Here is a 21,426-nt window from a genome sequence, read left to right on the forward strand (position 1 = left end):
GGACGCTCAGCAGACTATATATATCCAGCAGACTATGTTTATCCAGCTGACTATGGACGCTCAGCAGACAATGTATATCCAGCAGACTATGTATATCCAGCAGACTATGTATATCCAGCAGACTATGGACGCTCAGCAGACTATATATATCCAGCAGACTATATATATCCAGCAGACTATATATATCCAGCACACTATATATATATCCAGCACACTATATATATCCAGCTGACTATGGACGCTCAGCAGACTATATATATCCAGCAGACTATGTATATCCAGCACACTATATATATCCAGCAGACTATGTATATCCAGCAGACTATGGACGCTCAGTAGACTATGGACGCTCAGCAGACTATGTATATCCAGCAGATTATGTATAGCCAGCTGACTATGGACGCTCAGCAGACTATATATATCCAGCAGACTATGTATATCCAGCTGACTATGGACGCTCAGCAGACTATGTATATCCAGCAAACTATGTATATCCAGCTGACTAGGGACTCTCAGCAGACTATGGACGCTCAGCAGACTATATATATCCAGCAGACTATGTATATCCAGCTGACTAGGGACTCTCAGCAGACTATGGACGCTCAGCAGACTATGTATATCCAGCAGACTAGGGACGCTCAGCAGGCTATGTATATCCAGCAGACTATGTATATCCAGCTGACTATGTATATTCAGCGGACTATGGACGCTCAGCAGACTATATATATCCAGCAGACTATGTATATCCAGATGACTATGGACGCTCAGCAGGCTATGTATATCCAGCAGACTATGTATATCCAGCAGACTATGTATATCCAGCTGACTATGTATATTCAGCGGACTATGGACGCTCAGCAGACTATATATATCCAGCAGACTATGTATATCCAGATGACTATGGACGCTCAGCAGACTATGTATATCCAGCAGACTATGTATATCCAGCAGACTATGGATGCTCAGCAGACTATATATATCCAGCAGACTATGTATATCCAGATGACTATGGACGCTCAGCAGGCTATGTATATCCAGCAGACTATGCATATCCAGCAGACTATGTATATCCAGCTGACTATGTATATTCAGCGGACTATGGACGCTCAGCAGACTATATATATCCAGCAGACTATGTATATCCAGCTGACTATGGACGCTCAGCAGACTATGCATATCCAGCAGACTAGGGACGCTCAGCAGGCTATGTATATCCAGCAGACTATGTATATCCAGCTGACTATGTATATTCAGCGGACTATGGACGCTCAGCAGACTATATATATCCAGCAGACTATGTATATCCAGATGACTATGGACGCTCAGCAGACTATGTATATCCAGCAGACTATGTATATCCAGCAGACTATGTATATCCAGCAGACTATGTATATCCAGATGACTATGGACGCTCAGCAGGCTATGTATATCCAGCAGACTATGCATATCCAGCTGACTATGTATATCCAGCTGACTATGTATATTCAGCTGACTATGGACGCTCAGCAGACTATATATATCCAGCAGACTATGTATATCCAGCAGACTATGCATATCCAGCAGACTATGCATATCCAGCAGACTATGGACGCTCAGCAGACTATGTATATCCAGCAGACTATGTATATCCAGCAGACTATGGACGCTCAGCAGACTATGTATATCCAGCAGACTATGGACGCTCAGCAGACTATGTATATCCAGCAGACTATGTATATCCAGCTGACTATGGACGCTCAACAGACTATGTATATCTAGCACACTATGTATATCCAGCTGACTATGGACGCTCAGCAGACTATGGACGCTCAGCAGACTATGGACGCTCAGCAGACTATATATATCCAGCAGACTATATATATCCAGCTGACTATGTATATCCAGCAGACTATGTATATCCAGCAGACTCTATATATTCAGCTGACTATGTATATCCAGCAGACTATGTATATCCAGCAGACTATGTATATCCAGCAGACTATGTATATCCAGCAGACTATATATATCCAGCAGACTATGGACGCTCAGCAGACTATATATATCCAGCAGACTATGTATATCCAGCTGACTATGGACGCTCAGCAGACTATGGACGCTCAGCAGACTATATATATCCAGCTGACTATATATATCCAGCAGACTAGGGACGCTCAACAGACTATGTATATCTAGCACACTATGTATATCCAGCAGACTATGGACGCTCAGCAGACTATATATATCCAGCAGACTATGTTTATCCAGCTGACTATGGACGCTCAGCAGACAATGTATATCCAGCAGACTATGTATATCCAGCAGACTATGTATATCCAGCAGACTATGGACGCTCAGCAGACTATATATATCCAGCAGACTATATATATCCAGCAGACTATATATATCCAGCACACTATATATATATCCAGCACACTATATATATCCAGCTGACTATGGACGCTCAGCAGACTATATATATCCAGCAGACTATGTATATCCAGCACACTATATATATCCAGCAGACTATGTATATCCAGCAGACTATGGACGCTCAGTAGACTATGGACGCTCAGCAGACTATGTATATCCAGCAGATTATGTATAGCCAGCTGACTATGGACGCTCAGCAGACTATATATATCCAGCAGACTATGTATATCCAGCTGACTATGGACGCTCAGCAGACTATGTATATCCAGCAAACTATGTATATCCAGCTGACTAGGGACTCTCAGCAGACTATGGACGCTCAGCAGACTATATATATCCAGCAGACTATGTATATCCAGCTGACTAGGGACTCTCAGCAGACTATGGACGCTCAGCAGACTATGTATATCCAGCAGACTAGGGACGCTCAGCAGGCTATGTATATCCAGCAGACTATGTATATCCAGCTGACTATGTATATTCAGCGGACTATGGACGCTCAGCAGACTATATATATCCAGCAGACTATGTATATCCAGATGACTATGGACGCTCAGCAGGCTATGTATATCCAGCAGACTATGTATATCCAGCAGACTATGTATATCCAGCTGACTATGTATATTCAGCGGACTATGGACGCTCAGCAGACTATATATATCCAGCAGACTATGTATATCCAGATGACTATGGACGCTCAGCAGACTATGTATATCCAGCAGACTATGTATATCCAGCAGACTATGTATATCCAGCTGACTATGGATGCTCAGCAGACTATATATATCCAGCAGACTATGTATATCCAGATGACTATGGACGCTCAGCAGGCTATGTATATCCAGCAGACTATGCATATCCAGCAGACTATGTATATCCAGCTGACTATGTATATTCAGCGGACTATGGACGCTCAGCAGACTATATATATCCAGCAGACTATGTATATCCAGATGACTATGGACGCTCAGCAGACTATGTATATCCAACAGACTATGTATATCCAGCTGACTATGTATATCCAGCTGACTATGTATATCCAACTGACTATGTATATCCAGCTGACTATGTATATCCAGCTGACTATGTATATCCAACTGACTATGTATATTCAGCTGACTATGGACGCTCAGCAGACTATGTATATCCAACAGACTATGTATATCCAGCTGACTATGTATATCCAACTGACTATGTATATCCAACTGACTATGTATATTCAGCTGACTATGGACGCTCAGCAGACTATATATATCCAGCAGACTATATATATCCAGCAGACTAGGGACTCTCAGCAGACTATGGACGCTCAGCAGACTATGGACGCTCAGCAGACTATGTATATCCAATAGACTATGGACGCTCAGCAGACTATGTATATCCAGCAGACTATATATATCCAGCTGACTATGGACGCTCAGCAGACTATGTATATCCAGCAGACTATGTATATCCAGCAGACTATATATATCCAGCTGACTATGGACGCTCAGCAGACTATGTATATCCAGCAGACTATATATATCCAGCAGACTATATATATCCAGCTGACTATGGACGCTCAGCAGACTATGTATATCCAGCAGACTATGCATATCCAGCAGACTAGGGACTCTCAGCAGACTATATATATCCAGCAAACTATGTATATTTAGCGGACTATGGATGCTCAGTAGACCATGGACGCTCAGTAGACTATATATATCCAGCAGACTATGTATATCCAGCAGACTAGGGATTCTTATTTTGAAATAACGGTAATTGTGAATTGTTTGCAAAATACTGACTAAATACTGAACAGAAATACTGTGTGTGAACATAGCCTTAGGGGGCTCTTACACAGTGCTGTATTGCTGCCGTTTAGAATAGAGAGTAGAAAGGTAATAGCCCACAAGCTGTTGGCTGCTCCGCTGGGGCTCATGTATGTACGTAGTAGTATCTATCCTTTATCTTCTATAATTCATTATGATCCCAACTATACTGTGTAAACGCTCCCTTAAAGGGAATCTGTCACTCGGTTTATTCCGCCATAAATGAGGGCAGCATAAACTAGTGACAGAAATGCTGCACAGATTGGTGTATTACTTCCATCATTCTGTTCAGCTGTTCTCCTAATATGCAGGAGAATAGGATTGTTGCCGCACCCCTCCCCCCGCCCTCCAGCTGCTGATTGACAGCTGACTGCCTATACACAGCATGGATAGATAACTGCCAATCAGCAGCTGGTGGGCGGAGTTTTCTGCTTCTTATGAATATCCAGGACTACTGAGCTCATGCACATAATGGAGAGGATTATTTATTGTACATGTTATTTAGGAGGAGATCTCTGGATCAGCTGCACAGAACAATGTAAGTGATCCATCAATCTGCTCAGCTTCTCTGTCACTAGTTTATGTTACCCTGAGATAGGACGCCATAATCCTACTGACAGAGTCTCTCTAAAGAGAGATCATAGGTGGCAGATTAATTGCATACATTTCTGTGACTGAAAATTAGTTTCATTTATCTGAATAAGGATATTTCAGTTTCCTCAACAAATCTGCCTGTGAATTCACCATGATGTGAAAAAGGGGTGTGGTGTGAATGTTAAAGTAATGTCAATCAACAATAACCAAAAAAATAAGTATAGCTGTTATATAGCTGCCTTCAGGAGACTGGACCTGGATACAGTAAGTATAGCTGTTATATAGCAGCCTTCAGGAGACTGGACCTGGATACAGTAAGTATAGCTGTTATATAGCTGCCTTCAGGAGACTGGACCTGGATACAGTAAGTATAGCTGTTATATGGCAGCCTTCAGGAGACTGGACCTGGATACAGTAAGTATAGCTGTTATATAGCAGCCTTCAGGAGACTGGACCTGGATACAGTAAGTATAGCTGGTATATAGCTGCCTTCAGGAGACTGGACCTGGATACAGTAAGTATAGCTGGTATATAGCTGCCTTCAGGAGACTGGACCTGGATACAGTAAGTATAGCTGTTATACAGCAGCCTTCAGGAGACTGGACCTGGATACAGTAAGTATAGCTGTTATATAGCTGCCTTCAGGAGACCGGACCTGGATACAGTAAGTACAGCTGTTATATAGCAGCCTTCAGGAGACCGGACCTGGATACAGTAAGTATAGCTGTTATATAGCAGCCTTCAGGAGACTGGACCTGGATACAGTAAGTATAGCTGTAATCTAGCAGCCTTCAGGAGACTGGACCTGGATACAGTAAGTATAGCTGTTATATAGCTGCCTTCAGGAGACTGGACCTGGATACAGTAAGTATAATTGTTATATCGCTGCCTTCAGGAGACTGGACCTGGATACAGTAAGTATAGCTGTTATATAGCTGCCTTCAGGAGACTGAACCTGGATACAGTAAGTATAGCTGTTATATGGCTGCCTTCAGGAGACTGGACCTGGATACAGTAAGCAAAGCTGTTATATAGCAGCCTTCAGGAGACTGGACCTGGATACAGTAAGTATAGCTTTTATATAGCTGCCTTCAGGAGACTGGCCCTGGATACAGTAAGTATAGCTGTTATATAGCTGCCTTCAGGAGACCGGACCTGGTTACAGTAAGTATAGCTGTTATATAGCAGCCTTCAGGAGACTGGACCTGGATACAGTTAGTATAGCTGTTATATAGCAGCCTTCAGGAGACTGGACCTGGATACAGTAAGTATAGCTGTTATATAGCAGCCTTCAGGAGACTGGACCTGGATACAGTAAGTATAGCTGTTATATAGCTGCCTTCAGGAGACTGAACCTGGATACAGTAAGTACAGCTGTTATATAGCTGCCTTCAGGAGACTGGACCTGGATACAGTAAGTATAGCTGTTATATAGCAGCCTTCAGGAGACTGGACCTGGATACAGTAAGTATAGCTGTTATATAGCAGCCTTCAGGAGACTGGACCTGGATACAGTAAGTATAGCTGTTATATAGCAGCCTTCAGGAGACTGGACCTGGATACAGTAAGTATAGCTGTTATATAGCTGCCTTCAGGAGACTGGACCTGGATACAGTAAGTATAGCTGTTATATAGCAGCCTTCAGGAGACTGGACCTGGATACAGTAAGTATAGCTGTTATATAGCAGCCTTCAGGAGACTGGACCTGGATACAGTAAGTATAGCTGTTATATAGCAGCCTTCAGGAGACTGGACCTGGATACAGTAAGTATAGCTGTTATATAGCTGCCTTCAGGAGACTGGACCTGGATACAGTAAGTATAGCTATTATATAGCTGCCATTAGGAGACTGGACCTAGATACAGTAAGTATAGCTGTTATATAGCAGACTTCAGGAGACTGGACCTGGATACAGTAAGTATAGCTGGTATATAGCTGCCTTCAGGAGACTGGACCTGGATACAGTAAGTATAGCTGTTATATAGCAGCCTTCAGGAGACTGGACCTGGATAGAGTAAGTATAGCTGTTATATAGCTGCCTTCAGGAAACTGGACCTGGTTACAGTAAGTATAGATGTTATATAGCAGCCCTCAGGAGACTGTACCTGGATACAGTAAGTATAGATGTTATATAGCAGCCTTCAGGAAACCGGACCTGGTTACAGTAAGTATAGCTTTGTTATAAAGCATGAGAACGAAAAAAATAATAATGAATGTAAATTGCAGTCCTGCTTTATATCACAACAAACAACTAAAGTGCCTAAAAAGACCAAGGGGGTCCAGGGTATATTTAAACAAATATCAAACTGGCGCAAAGGGCCATTAGCCCAGAGGGCCCCGGATCACCCCTTGAAAACTATATATAAAACTTAGCTTTTAATAAGTAATAATGTACTATAAAATCATTAGACACCGTGAAAAAGTTAAAATCACTCTCCCACAGTTCTCTAATCAATATACTTTAGTCCACCAACCGCTGGTACTCAGATCTTTCCAAATAGCTGCAGACTACTGGGATATAGGAACTGTGGAAGTAGCAGATAAAAACCTAACACACCGCCACCACAACTAGTTTCACCCCTAGACGAGGCGTCTTCAGGTGTGCCCTACACCTGAAGATGCCCCGTGTGGGAGAGTGATTTTAACTTTTTCACGGTGTCTAATGATCTTTATAGTACATTATTACTTATTAAAAGCTACGTTTTATATATAGTTTTCAAGTGGTGATCCGGGGCCCTCTGGGTTAATGGCCCTTTGCGCCAGTCTGATATCTGCTTTATATCACATTTCCTGCCGATTTAGATTTTGGAAGATATAACGACAGGGACACTTTAATATTATAAAATGGTAATTTTGAGTGTGCACATAGCCCCATGATGTTTAGGTGTCTGAGTTTTCTTACCTGAAGTTGGTCAAGTTGTTCATCCAATGTGTCCAGTAGGAAATCACAGTGATCCTTATGTCTTTCATCTGATAGAAGCTGCATCTGTAGACCTGTCAGACAGAGCACATCAATGTACAAAGTGTCACCGCTATATACTGCACAGTATTTCTATATAAATAAATATTAGTATTGGGCCTCATGATAGTGATGCACGATGCACCGAAATATCGATACTACTATCGATATTTCGGGCATAAAAACGGTTCGGTACCAGGATTTCCTGGTATCGATACTTTATGTTAAGCTGCATAATAGAGCAGCTTAATATAAAGTATAGAGCAGAGAACACGGGCAGCGGCTAGTTGAGCGCCGGACGTGTTCTCTGTGTGCCGCCCCCGGCCCCCTGGTGTCCCCTCCTCCGCCCATGTGGTCTTCGCTCCCGGCGGCGGCAAATTCAAATAGCCGGCACATAGCGAGCGCTAGTGCTGGCTATTCAGGGTAAATGCCGCTGTCACACCTGACAGCAGCATTTAACCCTTCCCGAGCCGCTCCATATGCAGCAGGAGTCTGCTGCATATGGAGCGGCCCCCACTGCTAATGACTGCAGCCCGCGAGCGTGTTCGGGCGGCAGTCATTTAACTATTCCATTCCCACCCGGCAGTTCCCCACCATCCAGCACCTGCCAGTTCCGCACCCGCTCGAGCAGCATGGTCCCCCGCACCCGCCCGTGCAGCATGGTCCCCCGCACCCGCCCGTGCAGCATGGTCCCCCGCACCCGCCCGTGCAGCATGGTCCCCCGCACCCGCCCGTGCAGCATGGTCCCCCGCACCCGCCCGTGCAGCATGGTCCCCCGCACCCGCCCGATCCCCCACCACCACCCTTCCCCCGGGTACAGTGACACAACAACTCCCAGCAAATCTTCTTGTGGGGAGTTGTTGTGCACAAGGAGGTATGCTGGGAGTTGTTGTGTCAGGAGGCTGCTAACGCACTACAACTCCCAGCAGCATACCTCCTTGTTCACTACAACCCCCCAGCATACCTCTTTGTGCACAGGGAGGTATGCTGGGAGTTGTAGTGCACAAGAAGGCATGCTGCTGAGAGTCGTGTCAGGAGGCTGCTAACGCACTACAACTCCCAGCAGCATACCTCCTTGTGCACTACAACCCCCAGCATACCTTTTTGTGCATAAAGAGGTATGCTGGGGGTTGTAGTGCACAAGGAGGTATGCTGGGAGTTTCAGTTTTGCATTAGCAGCCCCCTGATACAACAAATCACGGCATACCTTCTTGTGCACTACAACTCCCAGCATACCTCAGTGTCCACTACAACTCCCAGCATACCTTCTCATGGTGATTTGTAGTGCACAAAGGGGGTATTCTGGGAGTTGTAGTGCACAAGAAGGTATGCTGAGAGTTGCAGTTGTGCAGCAGAAGCCTCCCGACACAACATCCCAGCATGCCTCCTTGGGCACTACAACTCCCAGCATATCTTCTTATGCACTACAACTCCCAGCATATCTTCTTATGCACTACTACTCCCAGCATACCTCCGTGTGCACTACAAATCCCCATAAGAAGGTATGATGGGAGTTGTAGTGCATAAGAAGGTATGATGGGAGTTGTAGTGCACAAGGAGGTATGCTGTTGTGCACAGGGAGTTATGCTGCAGGGTTGAGGGGAATTAAAAAGTGTTATTAAAAAATTTAAAAAATCACAATAAAAGGTTCTAATAATCCCTTTTGCTTTTAAAAAAAAAAAAAAAAAAAAGTGGAAGAAAAGGAACATACATGTTTGACATCCATTGCATGCGTAATTGTCCGAACTATAAAATGTAACAAAGTTATCAAAAATCACATAAATAAGTATATCGCTTATATTGGTAGTATTATTGGTACTTATTTTTTTTAAACTTTATTTAGTATCGAATTGGTATTGAGTATCGAAATAAGAAAGCTGGTATTGGTATCGAACTCAAAATTCTGGTATTGTGACATCCCTACCTCATGACCCAAAAAGATAAAACATTCATCCTCAGCAGTTTCTCTCAGGCTGGTCTGATACATGAACCCCACTGGGGCAGATTGGTCGGTCGTGTCACACAGAGCAGGCGGTGCGGGGCCCCCCAATTTATGTCAGTGTGATACATAGAGCACATCGACCTTACACCCCCTACTGATTGGCCGACCCTGTATCACATTTGGCGCAGGGTAAACCAATCATATCATTATTTTACTTAAAATCTAGCGAAGACATATCCCTTTCATGCACATTGGGGGGTGGGGGGGGTGGGACTTAAGAACATTACGCCAGAGGCGTACGCCAGGGAGAAGGTGCAGATTCCCCCCTTCTCCCTGGCGTACACCTCCCGGGCGGGCTGGCTAGGCTTGCGGGCAAATCATGACCCAAATCTACACCTGCTAGAAGCAGGTGTAGATTTGTTGCGCCGGGCGCAGGTTCGGATTTACTAAGCCGGATTTACTAAGAGGTGTGCACCTTTTAGTGAATCCTGCGGCGAAAAAGGGGACGGGGCCTACAGCGGGATCGTAAATCTCCCCGATTGAGGAGACGTCCATCCATGTGCACAGCGGGATCCGGGCCCCCAGCCCTGTGCTGAGGAGACGTCCATCCATGTGCACAGCGGGATCTGGACCCCCAGCCCTGTACTGAGGAGACGTCCATCCTCTGCGCACAGCGGGATCCGGGCCCCCAGCCCTGTACTGAGGAGACGTCCATCCATGTGCACAGCGGGATCCGGACCCCCAGCCCTGTGCTGAGGAGACGTCCATCCATGTGAACAGCGGGATCCGGGCCCCCAGCCCTGTGCTGAGGAGACGTCCATCCTCTCTGCAGTGCGGGATCCGGGCCCCCAGCCCTGTACTGAGGAGACGTCCATCCTCTGTGCACAGCGGGATCCGGGCCCCCAGCCCTGTACTGAGGAGATCACTATCCTCTGTGCACAGCGGGATCCGGGCCCCCAGCCCTGTACTGAGGAGACGTCCATCCTCTGTGCACAGCAGGATCCGGGCCCTCAGCCCTGTACTGAGGAGACGTCCATCCTCTGTGCACAACGGGATCCGGGCCCCCAGCCCTGTACTGAGGAGACCACTATCCTCTGCGCACAGCGGGATCCGGGCCCCTAGCCCTGTACTGAGGAGACGTCCATCCTCTGTGCACAGCGGGATCTGGACCCCCAGCCCTGTACTGAGGAGACGTCCATCCTCTGCGCACAGCGGGATCCGGGCCCCCAGCCCTGTACTGAGGAGACGTCCATCCTCTGCGCACAGCGGGATCCGGGCCCCCAGCCCTGTACTGAGGAGATGTCCATCCTCTGTGAACAGCGGGATCCGGGCCCCAGCCCTGTACTGAGGAGATGTCCATCCTATGTGCACAGCGGGATCCGGACCCCCAGCCCTGTACTGAGGAGATCACTATCCTCTGTGAACAGCGGGATCCGGGCCCCAGCCCTGTACTGAGGAGATGTCCATCCTCTGCGCACAGCGGGATCCGGGCCCCCAGCCCTGTACTGAGGAGACGTCCATCCTGTGTGCACAGCGGGATCCGGGCCCCCAGCCCTGTACTGAGGAGACGTCCATCCTATGTGCACAGCAGGATCCGGGCCCCCAGCCCTGTACTGAGGAGATCACTATCCTCTGTGCACAGCGGGATCCGGGCCCCCAGCCCTGTACTGAGGAGACGTCCATCCTATGTGCACAGCAGGATCCGGACCCCCAGCCCTGTACTGAGGAGATCACTATCCTCTGTGCACAGCGGGATCCGGGCCCCCAGCCCTGTACTGAGGAGACGTCCATCCTATGTGCACAGCAGGATCCGGGCCCCCAGCCCTGTACTGAGGAGACGTCCATCCTCTGTGCACAACGGGATCCGGGCCCCCAGCCCTGTACTGAGGAGACCACTATCCTCTGCGCACAGCGGGATCCGGGCCCCTAGCCCTGTACTGAGGAGACGTCCATCCTCTGCGCACAGCGGGATCCGGGCCCCCAGCCCTGTACTGAGGAGACGTCCATCCTCTGTGCACAGCGGGATCCGGACCCCCAGCCCTGTACTGAGGAGACGTCCATCCTCTGCGCACAGCGGGATCCGGGCCCCCAGCCCTGTACTGAGGAGATGTCCATCCTCTGTGCACAGCGGGATCCGGGCCCCCAGCCCTGTACTGAGGAGACGTCCATCCTATGTGCACAGCGGGATCCGGGCCCCCAGCCCTGTACTGAGGAGATGTCCATCCTCTGCGCACAGCGGGATCCGGACCCCCAGCCCTGTACTGAGGAGACGTTCATCCTCTGCGCACAGCGGGATCCGGGCCCCCAGCCCTGTACTGAGGAGATGTCCATCCTCTGTGCACAGCGGGATCCGGGCCCCCAGCCCTGTACTGAGGAGATGTCCATCCTCTGTGCACAGCAGGATCCGGGCCCCCAGCCCTGTACTGAGGAGATGTCCATCCTCTGTGCACAGCGGGATCCGGGCCCCCAGCCCTGTACTGAGGAGATGTCCATCCTCTGTGCACAGCGGGATCCGGGCCCCCAGCCCTGTACTGAGGAGATGTCCATCCTCTGTGCACAGCGGGATCCGGGCCCCCAGCCCTGTACTGAGGAGATGTCCATCCTCTGTGCACAGCAGGATCCGGGCCCCCAGCCCTGTACTCAGGAGATATCCATCCTCTGTGCACAGCGGGATCCGGGCCCCCAGCCTGTCATGTATGTAACACATACATTCCCATAAGAGCACAGAATGGCTGAGCGATCGCTTACTTATTCCAATTTCCTCTTCTGTTAAATCCTCAAAATCCATCTCTTTGTCCTGCACGCTGTCGCTCATATTGTCCTGAATAAAAGAGAACAAACAAAAAGTACATAACATAAAATATATTTCATGGACACACGGACCTCACTGAAGTCAAAGCCCAACTAGACTTGTTTAGCCTTATTAAAGGGGCAGTCAGCTGTGCGGTGTCTGGGCTGTGACTAGTCATCTGGGCGGTGCTGGGCTGTGACTAGTCATCTGTGCGGTGTCTGGGCTGTGACTAGTCATCTGGGCGGTGCTGGGCTGTGACTAGTCATCTGGGCGGTGTCTGGGCTGTGACTAGTCATCTGGGTGGTGCTGAACTGTGACTAGTCATCTGTGCGGTGTCTGGGCTGTGACTAGTCATCTGGGCGGTGCTGGGCTGTGACTAGTCATCTATGCGGTGTCTGGGCTGTGACTAGTCATCTGGGCGGTGCTGGGCTGTGACTAGTCATCTGTGCGGTGTCTGGGCTGTGACTAGTCATCTGAGTGGTGCTGGGCTGTGACTAGTCATCTGTGCGGTGTCTGGGCTGTGACTAGTCATCTGGGCGGTGCTGGGCTGTGACTAGTCATCTAGGCGATATCTGGCCTGTGACTAGTCATCTAGGCGGTGTCTGGGCTGTGACTAGTCATCTGGGTGATGTCTGGGCTGTCACAGTGATGTCACAGTACAGGGATACCACACACAGTGATGTCAGAGTACAGGGATAATACACACAGTGATGTCACAGTACAGGGATACAACACACAGTGATGTCACAGTACAGGGATAATACACACAGTGATGTCACAGTACAGGGGGGATAATACACACAGTGATGTCACAGTACAGGGATACTACACAGTGATGTCACAGTACAGGGATACAACACACAGTGATGTCACAGTACAGGGATAATACACACAGTTATGTCACAGTACAGGGGGGATAATACACAGTGATGTCACAGTACAGGGATAATACACACAGTGATGTCACAGTACAGGGGGGATAATACACACAGTGATGTCACAGTACAGGGATAATACACACAGTGATGTCACAGTACAGGGGGGATAATACACAGTGATGTCACAGTACAGGGATAATACACACAGTCATGTCACAGTACAGGGATAATACACACAGTGATGTCACAGTACAGGGGGATACTACACACAGTGATGTCACAGTACAGGGATAATACACAGTGATGTCACAGTACAGGGGGATAATACACAGTGATGTCACAGTTCAGGGATAATACACACAGTCATGTCACAGTACAGGGATAATACACACAGTGATGTCACAGTACAGGGGGATAATACACAGTGATGTCACAGTACAGGGGGATAATACACAGTGATGTCACAGTTCAGGGATAATACACACAGTCATGTCACAGTACAGGGATAATACACAGTGATGTCACAGTACAGGGGGATAATACACAGTGATGTCACAGTTCAGGGATAATACACACAGTCATGTCACAGTACAGGGATAATACACAGTGATGTCACAGTACAGGGGGATAATACACAGTGATGTCACAGTTCAGGGATAATACACACAGTCATGTCACAGTACAGGGATAATACACAGTGATGTCACAGTACAGGGATAATACACAGTGATGTCACAGTACAGGGGGGATAATACACACAGTGATGTCACAGTACAGGGGGATAATACACAGTGATGTCACAGTACAGGGATAATACACACAGTGATGTCGCAGTACAGGGGGGATAATACACACAGTGATGTCACAGTACAGGGATAATACACAGTGATGTCACAGTACAGAGATAATACACACAGTGATGTCACAGTACAGGGATAATACACAGTGATGTCACAGTACAGGGGGGATAATACATAGTGATGTCACAGTACAGGGGGGATAATACACAGTGATGTCACAGTACAGAGGGGATAATACACACAGTGATGTCACAGTACAGGGGGGATAATACACAGTGATGTCACAGTACAGGGATAATACACAGTGATGTCACAGTACAGGGATAATACACAGTGATGTCACAGTACAGGGGGATAATACACACAGTGATGTCACAGTACAGGGATAATACACACAGTGATGTCACAGTACAGGGATAATACACACAGTGATGTCACAGTACAGGGATACAACACACAGTGGTGTCACAGTACAGGGATAATACACACAGTGATGTCACAGTACAGGGGGATAATACACAGTGATGTCACAGTACAAGGATAATACACACAGTGATGTCACAGTACAGGGATACAACACACAGTGATGTCACAGTACAGGGGGGATAATACACAGTGATGTCACAGTACAGGGATAATACACACAGTGATGTCACAGTACAGGGATAATACACACAGTGATGTCACAGTACAGGGGGGATAATACACAGTGATGTCACAGTACAGGGATACAACACACAGTGATGTCACAGTACAGGGGGGATAATACACACAGTGATGTCACAGTACAGGGATAATACACACAGTGATGTCACAGTACAGGGATAATACACACAGTGATGTCACAGTACAGGGGGGATAATACACAGTGATGTCACAGTACAGGGAAAATACACACAGTGATGTCACAGTACAGGGGGGATAATACACAGTGATGTCACAGTACAGGGGGGATAATACACAGTGATGTCACAGTACAGGGGGGATAATACACAGTGATGTCACAGTACAGGGATAATACACAGTGATGTCACAGTACAGGGAGAATACACACAGTGATGTCACAGTACAGGGGGGATAATACACACAGTGATGTCACAGTACAGGGATAATACACACAGTGATGTCACAGTACAGGGATAATACACACAGTGATGTCACAGTACAGGGGGGATAATACACACAGTGATGTCACAGTACAGGGATAATACACAGTGATGTCACAGTACAGAGGGGATAATACACAGTGATGTCACAGTACAGGGGGGATAATACACACAGTGATGTGCCAGTACAGGGGGGATAATACACAGTGATGTCACAGTACAGGGATAATACACAGTGATGTCACAGTACAGGGGGATAATACACAGTGATGTCACAGTACAGGGGGGATAATACACACAGTGGTGTCACAGTAAAGGGGGGATAATACACACAGTGATGTCACAGTACAGGGGGATAATACACAGTGATGTCACAGTACAGGGATAATACACACAGTGATGTCACAGTACAGGGATAATACACACAGTGATGTCACAGTACAGGGATAATACACACAGTGATGTCACAGTACAGGGGGGATAATACACAGTAATGTCACAGTACAGGGAAAATACACACAGTGATGTCACAGTACAGGGGGGATAATACACAGTGATGTCACAGTACAGGGGGATAATACACACAGTGATGTCACAGTACAGGGGGGATAATACACACAGTGATGTCACAGTACAGGGATAATACACACAGTGATGTCACAGTACAGGGGGGATAATACACAGTGATGTCACAGTACAGGGATAATACACAGTGATGTGCCAGTACAGGGGGGATAATACACAGTGATGTCACAGTACAGGGATAATACACACAGTGATGTCACAGTACAGGGATACTACACAGTGATGTCACAGTACAGGGGGGATAATACACACAGTGATGTCACAGTACAGGGATAATACACAGTGATGTCACAGTACAGGGATAATACACACAGTGATGTCACAGTACAGGGGGATAATACACAGTGATGTCACAGTACAAGGATAATACACACAGTGATGTCACAGTACAGGGATAATACACACAGTGATGTCACAGTACAGGGATAATACACACAGTGATGTCACAGTACAGGGGGGATAATACACAGTAATGTCACAGTACAGGGAAAATACACACAGTGATGTCACAGTACAGGGGGGATAATACACAGTGATGTCACAGTACAGGGGGATAATACACACAGTGATGTCACAGTACAGGGGGGATAATACACAGTGATGTCACAGTACAGGGATAATACACAGTGATGTGCCAGTACAGGGGGGATAATACACAGTGATGTCACAGTACAGGGATAATACACACAGTGATGTCACAGTACAGGGATACTACACAGTGATGTCACAGTACAGGGGGGATAATACACACAGTGATGTCACAGTACAGGGATAATACACAGTGATGTCACAGTACAGGGATAATACACACAGTGATGTCACAGTACAGGGATACTACACAGTGATGTCACAGTACAGGGGGGATAATACACAGTGATGTTACAGTACAGGGATAATACACAGTGATGTCACAGTACAGGGGGGATAATACACAGTGATGTCACAGTACAGAGGGGATAATACACACAGTGATGTTACAGTACAGGGATAATACACAGTGATGTCACAGTACAGGGATAATACACACAGTGATGTCACAGTACAGGGATAATACACACAGTGATGTCACAGTACAGGGGGATAATACACAGTGATGTCACAGTACAGGGATAATACACACAGTGATGTCACAGTACAGGGATAATACACACAGTGATGTCACAGTACAGGGGGATAATACACAGTGATGTCACAGTACAGGGGGATAATACACACAGTGATGTCACAGTACAGGGGGATAATACACAGTGATGTCACAGTACAGGGATAATACACACAGTGATGTCACAGTACAGGGATAATACACACAGTGATGTCACAGTACAGGGGGATAATACACAGTGATGTCACAGTACAGGGATAATACACAGTGATGTCACAGTACAGGGGGGATAATACACAGTGATGTCACAGTACAGGGGGGATAATACACAGTGATGTCACAGTACAGGGGGGATAATACACACAGTGATATCACAGTACAGGGGGGATAATACACAGTGATGTCACAGTACAGGGGGGATAGTGGGGTTCTCCTATGTGCCAGAGCGGTCACAGGTAATGGGATCCCCTAAAGCTCAGGTGAGACCCCAGCTGCTGCAGGACTACTACTATCAGGAGGACACGCTGCATGCTGGGAGTTGTGGTTTCCTATAGCTGGAGAGTCACTATGCCCGGTCAGTCCCCGTACACACAGAACGATTCACTTACCGCTCCACGAGGCTCCTCAAACTACTACACAAAGTTCTGAAGAAAAGTCTCAGCGCGTCTCCTAGCAACGGCGAACGCCGGAAGTCCCGGCCACTGTAGTCCTGGTAACGCCAGAGCTCGGGCGCCGATTGGCCAGGTTATACTACGGTCGCTTAGCAACTCTGTGAGGTAGTTGTATGAGCGCCAGACTGGGGTTGTTTAGCGCGTGTGGAGAGGACGGGACCGGGGGGCAGAGGGGGAAGATGGCCGCAGAGTAAGCGGAGCCGGGAATGTATGGACAGAGGAGTATATATTATACAAGGTATACAGGACCGAGGACTAACCAAGTTATCTCCTATCCTGCTGCTGGAGTGTCTGACTACTGGGAGCCCCCACAATCTGGAGCAAAGTGCACCCCAATGCTGGAGATTGGCCGTGTATCTGGGGGGCGGCGGGGGTCCATGCTGTCAGACCCCTGTGATCAGGTAGCTTCCCCCTCTCCTAAGGATAACATGTTAGGACAACCCCTTTAAGAGTATATTCACACTTAGCATATCTGCAGCCAGGAGGGTAGCTAGGATTCATGGGGCCCCATAGCTAAAAACTGCATGGGGCCCCATAAATCCTGTATGACCCCCATCCCCGGACACCCTCTGGCAGCACATCACCTGGAAGCCCTTCCCCAGGCCGCTGGCCTACACCCACCCTATACACATACCTCTGGCAGGCCCCTTGCCGCACAGGCCCTGTAGCAGTTGCGTGGTCTGCCTCCCTGGTAGTTGTCGCCATTGTCTGCAGCCTATTCGATGCTGTGTAGATGGATATAAATTATTTGCTAAACACAGCATGAAATCTGCATTGTGAAGTCTGCAGCGATATGCTACATGTGCACTGTGCCCTATAACATGGACAGCAACTGATCCTCAGCACCACAGAAAGAGTTCTGTCCTCTGTCTTCATCCCCACTGACCACATATACGTCCCCTATGATTCAGCCACAATGACCCAATAGGTACAACGTCCATATACAATGATCTAACTATGATCAGCCGAAACAATAAAATTACCGACAGGCCATATGCACATCACATTAGAGGTAAATGTTGATATATTGGCTATAACCTATGCTGTGGTGTATATAGAGCTGAATGGACCCGAAGACATAGTCTGTGTTCACTGGGTAGTAGCTGAGGGTCTGGTTAAAGGGGAACTCTGGATAGGAAAAACTTGTTTTCTATTAAAAGTTATATAGATGTGTCTATACAATGTATTGCCGTATCTTCAGGCCTGTATTTAGAGTTCATGCTGCCCTAGGCACTTTGCATGCTGAGGCGCGGCCCCCTCCCCCTTCCCCTCGGCACTGACAGGTTACAAGCATGGTGTATACCCTGGCACAGCTGGCGGGTCGGCACTCCAGCACCCAGTACTACTGAGCGGCACCCCCCGGCTGGCAGTGGTACTGGGTACTGAGGTGCCGCTCTGCTTGATGCCCGCTCTTCTCATCAAACAGACGTGAGGAAGGAAGGAGGTCGGGGACGTCTTAGTTTGGGGACTGGTTCTGTCCAGTGTCGGACTGGGGTACCTGGGGCCCACCAATATACAACCAGTGAGACACGACATGCTGACCCGCTCCTTTCCTGAATTCATCTGTATCTGTGACAAATCCCTTGTGAACAACATTTTCAGTCGAACTAAAACTCTCAGAACACCCTCCATTTATACAGCTCTCAGGATATGCTGGGAGTTGTAGTTCCCGCAGCTCTTGTAGTTGGGTCCTAGGTGCATTATACACTGGATGCTTTGTGGCATATAAGAATACAAAGATCTGTGGGGGCTCAGTGTAGGGAAGTGACCCCAGAACATCACTAATAGGGGATAGAACAACAACATCTCCCCCTATCCGCTATCAGTGATGTTCTGGGGTCACTTCCCTGCACTGAGCCCCCACAGATCTTTGTATTCTTATATGCCACAAAGCATCCAGTGTATAGGACCAAACTACAACAGCTGCATGCACTACAACTCCCAGCATGTACTGACAGTCTGCAGCCCTCGGGATATGCTGGGAGTTGTAGTGCCCGCAGCTCTTGTAGTTGATTCCTAGTTTAAAAGTTTGCACTAGTGTACTGTAATGACAGCGGAGCTGTGTCAGTACACTACAGCAAACAATACACTGACCCATTTAGATGACGTCTTCTCCGATTGCCGTTGCTCACTTTTCGCTTTCTTCTCCATCTGGCGCAGCATCATGAAGACTTCAGCTGGGGGTGCAGGGGGAGAAGATGGGGGGCAACTGGGGTTGCAGGGGAGAAGATGGGGGGCAGCTGGGGTTGCAGGGGGAGAAGATGGGGGGCAGCTGGGGTTGCAGGGGGAGAAGATGGGGGGCAGCTGGGGTTGAAGGGGGAGAATATGGGAGGGCAGCTGTGGTGGCAGGGGGAGAGGATGGGGGCAGCTGGGGTTGCAGGGGGAGAAGATGGGGGGCAGGGGGGAGAAGATGGGGGGCAGCTGGGGTTGCAGGGGGAGAGGATGGGGATAGCTGGGGTTGCAGGGGAGATGATGGGGGGTAGCTGGGGTTGCAGGGGGAGAGGATGGGGGGCAGCTGGGGTTGCAGGGGGATAGCTGGGGTTGCAGGGGGAGAGGATGGGGGGCAGCTGGGGTTGCAGGGGCAGAATATGGGAGGGCAGCTGTAGTGGCAGGGGGAGAAGATGGGGGGGCAGCTGGAGTTGCAGGGGGAGAAGATGGGGGGGCAGCTGGAGTTGCAGGGGGAGACGATGGGGATAGCTGGAGTTGCAGGGGGAGACGATGGGGATAGCTGGGGTTGCAGGGGGAGAAGATGGGGATAGCTGGGGTTGCAGGGGGAGAGGATGGGGATAGCTGGGGTTGCAGGGGGAGAAGATGGGGGGCAGCTAGGGTTGCAGGGGAGAAGAAAGGGGGTAGCTGGGGCTGCAGGGGGAGAAGATGGGGGGCAGCTGGGGGAGAAGATTGGAGGGCAGCTGGGGTGGCAGGGGCATAGGTGGGGGCAGCTGAGGTGAAAGGCTGGGGGAAAGAGGGACCAGCCGGGGGGGCGAAAGATCAGCCGGGTGGCAGGGACAGCAGCAGGCTGTGAAGTTCGGGCATCGCGGGGCTGTATGTGAGCTTCCGGCCTGTGTGACAGGCTGTCTGTGCCGGAAGCTCACGCTGGCCCTGCATGGGGAGATCTTCACAGCCTGCCTCTGTTCCTGCCGCCCAGCTGCTCCCCCGACCGACCCATCACCATCCCCCCCCGGACCACGGGTGCCTAGTGGCAAATACGGCCATGCATATCTGTACGTTCTGCCACACTGGTAGCTGATTCGAATCCAGGAAGTGAAAAATAATGGCCCCTGTGCAAATCCACATTGTCTCCTGCTCCTTCTGCTCTTCCCCACCCCCAGGAGACAAATCTTTCATGTCTCTGTCTCACATTGTGTGTGTTTGCTGAGATCAGGCTGATGATGCAGACAGGGGGCGGGGCTGGATAACCCAATTCTGACGGGCCAGAAGCAACTGCAGCACTAATTTTACTGATTGTGATGGGTGGGGGACTGTGATGATCAGCTGAGGGAAAGTATTGCATTCTCCCCCCCCCCCCCCCCCAAACAAATAGATTTTTGGAAGTTTCAAAACTGGGATAGATAGGTAAGTAATGCTTTATGCTTCTGCAGAAGTTTCATTTTTTTTTTTAACCTCTACCTGGAGTTCCCCTTTAAGGGCAACTCAGCTCCCACTGAAGTCACAGCTGCTACTCACAGTCCTGCAGGATAGCCGATTGGTGGAAGTGCCGGCAGCCTGCTGTTCAGCTGTTCATGGCCGATCCTCAGAGGAGTCCATCAGTCATTTTTGC

General features: G+C 48.5%; 1 protein-coding gene and 1 long non-coding RNA gene across 6 annotated transcripts in view; one reads left to right on the forward strand and one right to left on the reverse strand.

Annotated features, from left to right (window-relative positions):
* LOC138786907 (golgin subfamily A member 6-like protein 25) overlaps positions 1-12,510 on the reverse strand; it is an 81,697-nt gene extending 69,187 nt beyond the window's left edge. For all 4 annotated transcript variants that reach the window (XM_069963947.1, XM_069963946.1, XM_069963944.1 and 1 more), the window contains exons 1-2: positions 12,464-12,510; positions 7,717-7,808 (exon numbers count right to left, since the gene is read on the reverse strand). In XM_069963947.1, coding sequence (XP_069820048.1) covers positions 7,717-7,808; positions 12,464-12,503 — 132 coding nt within the window. In that variant the 5' untranslated portion in view covers positions 12,504-12,510. The remainder of the gene's footprint in view (positions 1-7,716; positions 7,809-12,463) is intronic.
* A 5,283-nt stretch (positions 12,511-17,793) lies between these two features.
* The window catches only part of LOC138785137 (uncharacterized), a 51,865-nt gene continuing 48,232 nt past the window's right edge, over positions 17,794-21,426 (forward strand). Inside the window, exon 1 of one of the 2 annotated variants that reach the window (XR_011362075.1) lies at positions 17,794-17,886. This is a non-coding gene — a long non-coding RNA (uncharacterized lncRNA). The other variant, XR_011362076.1, reaches the window with a different exon arrangement.

This window comes from Dendropsophus ebraccatus, chromosome 3 (genome assembly GCF_027789765.1).
Source record: "Dendropsophus ebraccatus isolate aDenEbr1 chromosome 3, aDenEbr1.pat, whole genome shotgun sequence".
Classification (NCBI taxonomy): Eukaryota; Metazoa; Chordata; class Amphibia; order Anura; family Hylidae; genus Dendropsophus; species Dendropsophus ebraccatus.